General features: G+C 35.1%; 1 protein-coding gene and 1 long non-coding RNA gene across 3 annotated transcripts in view; one reads left to right on the forward strand and one right to left on the reverse strand.

Moving 5' to 3' along the window:
* The first annotated feature begins 977 nt into the window (after positions 1–977).
* LOC106939827 (gastrula zinc finger protein XlCGF8.2DB-like) overlaps positions 978–8,933 on the forward strand; it is a 39,489-nt gene continuing 31,533 nt past the window's right edge. The window contains exons 1-2 of one of the 2 annotated variants that reach the window (XM_015022386.1): positions 978–1,243; positions 3,537–5,929. In XM_015022386.1, the coding sequence (XP_014877872.1) occupies positions 1,180–1,243; positions 3,537–5,434 (1,962 nt within the window). In that variant the 5' untranslated portion in view covers positions 978–1,179 and the 3' untranslated portion in view covers positions 5,435–5,929. Of the gene's footprint in view, positions 1,244–3,536; positions 5,930–8,933 lie in introns of those variants that run through there. The other variant, XM_015022387.1, reaches the window with a different exon arrangement.
* Positions 6,213–8,424, reverse strand: LOC106939831 (uncharacterized). The gene is made up of 3 exons (XR_001422922.1): positions 8,256–8,424; positions 7,416–7,612; positions 6,213–7,280 (listed from the first exon to the last, which is right to left on the reverse strand). It is a non-coding gene; the product is annotated as an uncharacterized LOC106939831 (long non-coding RNA).

Here is an 8,933-nt window from a genome sequence, read left to right on the forward strand (position 1 = left end):
ATCGTTTGCTTAATATCGCAATATATATTTTATTGTGAGCAGAATATCGTGTATCATATCGTGAGATTATTGTATCACTGCAGTCCTACAAATTAATGCGAGTAATGTTTTCTGAATCTAATCTAAATCCATAGGTTTTTTTTTGTTTTGGTTTCTCAGGTTTTGATTATGGAAAGAAATGATGCTAAATAATATTCTGAAATACTTTCCCTTTTTGTTTGTATTTGCATTGTCTTTATTTTTCTTCTCTTCTACTCTGAAGGGTAGTTTTTTTACCCATGTCTTTTTTGTCAGTTTTCTTTGACATGGTGTTTATCTTTTTTATAGTAGAAAATGTATTGATATGAAATTCAAGATAGAAAAATGACTTTCAAAAGAGCGTTCTGTTTAATTCTTGGATAATAAAGTGTATTTGCCATATTGATGGTCTTTTTCTTCATTTTGTCAGAAGATTGTGTGTCAAAATAGATGTACATAATTACACCCCATCGCCTATTAACTTATTTTATTTAAAGATAATACTGTTCTGTTTAAATATGTAAATTATTCTCCTATTGTCACTTATGGTGACACTAAACATGTAGTTGCAACATTTCGCCACCAGAGGGCACAATGAACACATCTTTATAAAAAAAAAAACTAAAAAACATAATCAATAGAAAATGTTTCATGATCTCGTAATTAATGTGATTTTTAAACTAAAATATGTTAGTATTTATAAATTTAAGAGTTCTAACCCGTCAGCAGAACACCATCATAATTTAAACAAGGTTCGTAAACATTAGTCTGTGTGTAACTATTCTACATAGTATTTCACAGGGTTGAAATGAGTCACTGAAATGAAGTAGGTTTCCACAATATTCTAATTTATTTAGTATAATGGTACATACATGAGGAGACTAAATGCCGAAAATCCCAAGCGGAACTAAAAGTCGTTCACAGTTTTTTCAGTGCAGCCACAGTGAAACGCACGGAAGAGCACGGAGTGATTAGCATTAGCTTCTCCTTTGTTAGAAGGTGTTGTGAAGACTGATTTGGTGTTTTAGCTAAATATCTGAGTGTTTGCTTTACAAAATCTCTTCAGTTCAGTCTCAGAGAGAGTTTATCAACGAGCAGGTAACTCCTGCTGAAGAAACGTTCATAGAGTTGAAAGAAATCAACGTCAAAATCGAGGAAGAGATGGAGGATCAGCGCAGACTGCTGGATTTTACCCGGATACCGAAGATAATTTTACACCGGATAGGTACGAAACACCTTCATGTTTTACTGATGATACAGGTTAAAGGGAGTTGGAGACAAATTAAGGAGAGTATTTGGTGCGAAGTCAACCTATTTAAACGGCTTTTACATGAAACTATAAGTCTTTAATAATCAATAACGATTAACTGTGATTTGGACAATCTACTCTCCATCGCTTATCTACATTATAGTTTCTGGTCCGTGGCACCCTAATCTCTACTCCACCAGTTTAAGAAAGTAATGGTAAGAGTTTGTTTAAAATTATTCGATTTAATTATGTTATTTCTAGGCAGTTCCACCCCGCCTCTCAAAAATATTTTTGTATCATTGAATAGCAACAGGACACTTAAGTGTTGTAACAGCTACATAACACCAGAAGGTTAGCCATGGGGACAATAAATAATAAAAGTAGTAACAATAAAATAATGACAGAATCACAATAGTTTAGAGAGAAAACGAAACTGATACACAATGGCACATAATTTCCAAGAAACCTCATGTAAATCTAATTTTCAATAGATTGTGGGTAATCTCAAACTGGGAGTAAACTAGTACAGAAATAGATAAATTATTAAATTCCTATCAATGGCACGAACACAAAGTGTGGACATAAAAAAAGTGTAGGTAGAATTACAACCTCATTACACTTTAACTTTGTTATACATGAAAACAAAAGCAAAGCAGCAGGATTTATTCTGTATGTTTTCAAAATGTATAATGCAAATCCAGCAAAACCAGTAGACAAACACAAAAGAAAACTATAATACCTTGCATTTGTTTAGCAAATTATGTATTTAGTTTTAACTCTTCATAACAATTACTCCACATTTGAATCCCTCAAACTGCACCACAATTGTTTTTAACATTTGTCTTGACCTTTAGTTTTAAAAATAAATCTTTCATTTCAAACCGCTTTTCTGTACATCTTGCAAATAGTTTATTAGAGCCTTTGTACTTAGTCAGTGCTGTTCTGAACTCTACTAAATAACAAAAAGGGACTTATATGGTTTTCTCTTTAAAAATGTACATTCGTGTATGTGAAATTTACCATTGATGAATAAAAAATACATTTGGGTTCACTTTGGCACTTTGTTGAAACTCAGGCAGATTCTGCCCACTGAAACAGAAATCTAATTGCCTTCTTACCAGAGGATTCATATTTTTGCCAATAGGAGAATGTGTGGGAGTAAGAGTGGGGTTTTAAGGCTAACTGCTTCTTGGCCTGTGTCTGAATATCATGCAAATCTATGTAGAAGTAGCACCAAGGACTGAAGCATATTCTCCAGAAGAAACGAGAATATTACAACTTGGGCATAAAACTGTAAGTTTTTATTACAACAAAGATTTGTCTCCTTTATCTTTGTCTCGCCCTAAAACTTAGGGTGTTCTCCCTTTGAGAGTCATTTGCATTTTGTCACTTGTCGTCAATATCTGCCCATTTAAATACCTAATGTGCTTAAAGGGTTATCTCCACTAATCCTGCTCAGATTTAGAACCACTTCATGATCACTGTAAAATAATAATACATAGTAAAATACCAATTTTGTACTGAGGTATTTTATTGAATTTTCTAAATTCAGAAAGGACGTGTTTGGGAGTCTTATACATAGAACACGCACTTTATGTTTGAATATATTCTGTCATGACAAAAAAATGCAAGAAAATGCTAAAATTGTTTTTCTGCCAAAAAGTGATTAAGACTCATTTACTGCACAATGAAATGCAATTTCTGCCTGAAATGACTTTGACTCAACAGAATTGCATCATATAAATAAGGTTGATAAATGTACAAAATTTAAAAATGTTCTCTGATTCCATTTTGTGTTTTCATTTCGGCTCTGTTATAGGGATGTCATGCTTAACGGATGTCCACAGCATTTCAGTGTCAACAAAGATAAACCTACCAGATTCTGAGCACCTGATCGTAGCTAATAAGTCATTGACAGGTAGTTTATTTTCCATCCATCCTTCCATTTTCTAACACCCTTGTCCCTAGTGGGGCTGGGAGGGGTGCTGGTCCCTCTCCAGCTAATGTTTCAGGCGAGAGGCGGGGTACACCCTGGACAGGTCGCCAGTCTGTCGCAACTCTTGGTTTTCCCTTATTTTTAAAATTAAAACTTGACATGTATGGTTGTTTACTCACCTGAAAATCAGTAATATTCTGACTCACATGCTCCCTTCTGGTCAGAAGAACTACATTTGTTAGAATAACTACAAAAAAAATCCACATTGGATACACAAAGACATTAAAGTGAATTGTTTGATTCACAAAACTTTTGTTTTATCTTTTTATCCAGATCTCCCACAATGCTGTGTGTGTAAAGAGGAGGAGGTTCAAAATGATCCAAGCAACCAGGAGAAAAACTCCAACTTAGATCAAGTTGGAGTTTTGCAACTAGATCTGCAGATGAAACAGGAGCAAGAGGAAACAGAACCTCTGCAGATAAAACAAGAACCAGAACCTCTGCAGATAAAACAAGAACCAGAACCTCTGCAGATAAAATGGGAGCAAGAGGAACCAGAACCTCAACAGTTCAAAGATGAAGAGAAGCAACTTTGCATCAGTCAGGATGAAGAGCATCTTGTGCTGAAACGTGAGACTGATGACATTTTGGTAATTCATTGTAATGTGCAAAGAAACCACAATGAAACAGAACCACAGAGGAACCAACTCGTCTCTCCTGAAGTTGAGACCCTGAACCAGGAAGGAAACAATTCTGGAGACTCAAGAAAAGAGAGAGATGAACAGGAACAAAATGAGAGATGTCAGAAAATCAAACAGCAGAAAAGCACAAATGACAGTTTAACCCAAAAGAGGCACAGAAAATCACAACCAGGCCAAAAATTATATTCTTGTAAAATTTGTGATAAAACCTTTTCTCGAACCAGATACTTGACTAAACACATGAGAACTCACACAAACAAGAAATCTTTCACATGTTCAACTTGTGGAAAAAGATACAGTCAAGAGGCTTGTTTAATTAATCACATGAGAATTCACACAGGTGAAAAACCATTCACATGTGTTGCTTGTGGAAAAGACTTCAATTACAACAGCACGTTAAGGATTCACATGAGACTTCACACAGGTGAGAAGCCTTACTCATGTGGAACCTGTGGAAAAGGTTTCCAGAGTAAATATAACTCACTTCGTCATATGAGGATTCACATTGCTGAGAAGCCATTTTCGTGTGCGACCTGTGAAAAAGCTTTTGTGTGTAAATCTGACTTAGTTGATCACATGAGAATTCACACAGGTGAGAAACCTTTCTCATGTAGGACCTGTGGAAAAAGTTTCTCTCAAAAATACAATTTAACTTATCACAAGAAGACTCATAGAAGTAAGAAGGTTTTCTCATGTGGGGCATGTGGAAAAAGTTTCTCTCAAAAATACAATTTAACTTATCACATGAAGACCCATAGGAGTGAGAAGGTTTTCTCATGTGGGTCCTGTGGAACAAGTTTCAGTGATAAAAAAAGTTTAAATTTTCACATGAGGATTCACACAGATGAGAAGTCTTTCTCATGTGAAATCTGTGGAAAAAGTTTAAGTCATAAAAAAAGTTTAACTGCTCACATGAAAATTCATACAGGTGAGAAGTCTTTCTCATGTGGGACCTGTGGAAAATGTTTCACTCGAAAAGGCAATTTAAATGATCATATGAAGATTCACACAAGTGAAAAGCCTTTCTCCTGTGGGACTTGTGGAAAGAGTTACAGTGAAAGAAAGAGTTTAAATTATCACATGAGAATTCACACAGGTGAGAAACCTTTCTCTTGTGAGATTTGTGGAAAGAGTTTAACACATAAAAAAAGTTTAGCTTCTCACATGAGAATTCACACAGGGGAGAAGCCTTTCTCTTGTCAAACCTGTGGAAAATGTTTTATGTTTAGTTCTAGTTTGCTTTATCACATGAAATCCCATTTAAGTGAGAAACCTTTCTCCTGTGGAACTTGTGGAAAAGGTTTCAGTCAGAAATGTAATTTAACTCATCACACGAGAGTCCATACAGGTGAGAAGCCTTTTTCTTGTGAGACCTGTGGAAAAAGTTTCAATCAAAAATGTAATTTAACTTATCACATGAGCATTCACACAGATGAGAAGCCTTTTTCTTGTGAGACCTGTGGAAAAAATTTCTCTCGAAAAACAAATTTAGCTGTTCACATGAGAACACACACAAGTTTTATGGAATAATGTGAACTTCATGCACCAAGATTTTCAGTAACTTCTGTTTAGAAAAGTAACTACAGCTGGGTCACATTGTTAAATGTAACAGCTTTGTTTCAAATAGGAGATTTAGCTGGAATACTTGAACATTCACTTTGTTCTGAGTTTTATCTTTCCATTTAAAATAAATTTTTTTGAGTGAGATATGACTTAAGTCTTAAGTCACACTTTTAAGGACCATCAAAGCTGCTGGTTGGGGAATGAAATTGTGCTAAATAATGATCAAATATGTTTTCAGTTTTTGTTTGTTTAAGCATTTGCATTGATTTTATTCTTGTTAGTTACTAACTGTAAAGCTTTTTTTACCCATGTCTTTTTTTTGTCAGTTTGCCTTTGACATGGTTTTTATGTTTTGGATAGAAAATATATTGATGGAATGGTTTGAATTACAGATAGAAAAAATACTTGCAAAAAAGACTTTCTTCATAATTCTCAGATAATAAAGATTATTTGCCATAAAGATGGTCTTGTTTTCTTGTTTCTGTTTAGTAGAATATTGTGACCAGCAACGTGTAGTTGCAGCAGTTCGCCACCAGAGGGCATATTGAACACGTCAAGTAATTCAGCAACTGTTGACCAAATGAAACACTCACTGTTGCTCTCATGTCTGACAGGTGAATATAAATTAATGACACATTAGTAGCAGTGAAGAAAAATAAATTCCCCTTGTGTGTCTTGGTTTTTAGTCAGTTTTTGGTATTTTCTGCCCATTTTATCAATGTCTGTTCTTTTTACCAAATTTAATCTTAATTTTTGTTCATCATTTATCTACCTACGATGTGATGTTTGTGAAGCACTTTGGTCAGGTGAGGTTGTAAATGTGCTACATGAATGAACTTTGACTAGACTACACAGTAGGATCATCAGCTCTTAATGAGAGTCCCTCTAATTATGTTTTCCTAAAACTACATTTTCATAAAAATGGAATTCATATTTAGCATTTAAAGCGCAAAGGAAATGTGACGATTTCTACCAATTTTGGTCACAATTAGCGATCATTTTGACTGCAGGGAATTTTGCGCTGCTCAAGTAAAACTTTTCTGGCTTGGCAGAATAAAAGCAGGGATTAGGCGACATGCACAGTACAGTGGATGTTGACTCAGCATGAAGTTAACGAATAATTCCTCTTTTTAGGTGATACAGTAGTTTAAACGGACTCAAACATGTTTAGATAAACGTGTCAACACTATATTTATTGATATAAATATGCCAAAAACAATTAAAAAAAATAATTCAGTACTTTTATATAAGAAGCATGAAACCATGACAAATATTTTTAAAACTTGCCTCAATATATTTTCTGCTCCCTGTCATATCTAACAGTGTAAAATCTGCCACATCATCCATCCATCCATTTTCTGAACACCCTTGTCCCTCAGTGGGGTCGGGAGGGGTGCTGGTGCCTATCTCCAGCTAACGATCTGCCACATCAGTTATCTCTAAAATAGTCACATTTAAATGTTTCAGTTTCACTTTATCTCTGTAACCACATCTATTCACACACATCTATTCACACATATCTATTCACACAGATCTCCGAGAAACACTGCAAAACCTTAATAGACCAGACAAGCAGAACTTCATGCTAAACTACAACATTTTGAGTTTATTGAACACATTGCAACATTCTGCTTCAGACGTTGATGTAAGTTTTAAATGATTTGGCTGGAATCAGAGACTGGAATAAAACCTGCATGAAGCAGATAGTAAATCAGGAAAACCTTCACAAATATAAACAGCAGCAGTCCACAGTAGAGCCCATCTCTTCCTCCCTGGTTCCTGATCCAGTTTGAAGTCTCAGGTTGATTCGTTGCTGCTGTGAAAAGATTAAACTGATCAGTTTTATTTACAGGAAATGATAGATATTGATAATAAACACAGAGCGGAGATTCAGCGAGATTTCTATTTCCATAAAGAGAACAGTTAACGATTTAATCAACAAACTCACTGGTTGTACTGACTTGACATCTTCCAGAACCAGAACCATCTTCAGTTTTCATGTCACACAGATACAGTCCTCAGTCTGGACACATGGAGTCTGATTCGTCTTCTGAGGACATCTTTGTCACTCTGGACTGGAGATTGACCACAGACACGTGAGATGAGGATGACGAGCAGCAGGATCCTGGAGATCATCTTCATCCTCTGAGAGGAGACAGAGGATAATCTTATAACTTCTCCGGTGGAGACCTGTGTTTACACCACGTTTGAACGTGGAAGAATCAATTATCTAGAGCAGAGATCAGCAGCCTCTATGATCCAGAGACTCATGTTGACCCACAATCTTGCTGAAGACATTTTTTCTTTACCTGCTAAACCTTCAATACATAATCAGCTCAAGAGGTTTTCTAGATATCTGATGGAGGATATTTTGATAAATAATTCCCAATTTATTTGTAGTTTCAAGTTTCAGAACAAAGAGAAAACAAATTACATGGAAGGAAAATTAAAACATTTTCTAGGAAGCTCCCTCTATGAAAACCAGGCCTCCGGTCTAACAGTAATTATTAGGCATCATTTAGTCATTGGAAAAAATGCATTTTTTTTCATCAGATAAAAAAAAAAAGAAATTCTGTGAAGCTTGAATTCCCTGGGAAAAAATAAGAGGTTGAAGTCCATTATTCTATCAGAACAATACAACGTTTACATTAAACTGCGGCTGGACCAACTGTGAAAGATTAGTTTTATCTACGAGGATCTGTAAACTTCAGACAAAATGGACAAAAATTGTAAATATTCATTAAACTGAAATCTAAGCAAACATAAAACCAAATTAGTACAGACTTACAAATCTGGTTGGCCGACTTGTTTTTCTCAATATTTGTTTCTCTTCCGCTGTTGATATTCAGGTGTTCTCTGGAAGTCAGCAGAGATAATAAAAATAAACTAATTAAGAGACAATCTAGTCTAACGTCTAACTTTTGCTCTAAAGGTGTTGGGAGTCTCCAAACTAACAGAGAGCAGAGAGCAGGCTATTCCCTGGTGTCTGTGACGGAAGTTTTTCCTAATAATTTCAGAAAACAGAACGAGAAGTAGAGCAGTAAGGATTTTTCACTTCTTCTTTTCAGAGTTTTCTTGCAAAATTTCAATAGAAATGAATGACAACAAAAACGATAAACCAACTTCCAAAAAGAATCGAAAATCACAAAATAATAATCATCAGTTTCATATCATTTACAACATCCAGAGTAGCTCCTAACAGATCTTTGTATTTATAAACTCAAGACCTGTAAGCTGTAAGCAGAACATCATATTTAACTCAAATGAAACACTTGAAAACATCACTAATTATTCTATACATTCTGTTTCACAAGGTCGAATTGAATTACTGAAGTTAAGTAAACTTTTCCATAATATTATACTTTATTTATTTCATATTGCTGGGTTTCAGTCACCTGACCTGGATGATGCGCAAAATTCAGATGGAGGTCCGGAAGGGGATTTCTCCGGTTCAAACCAAAGCAAA

Source organism: Poecilia latipinna, unplaced genomic scaffold, assembly GCF_001443285.1.
Source record: "Poecilia latipinna isolate Pla-1442-1.1 unplaced genomic scaffold, P_latipinna-1.0 Scaffold2994, whole genome shotgun sequence".
Classification (NCBI taxonomy): domain Eukaryota; kingdom Metazoa; phylum Chordata; class Actinopteri; order Cyprinodontiformes; family Poeciliidae; genus Poecilia; species Poecilia latipinna.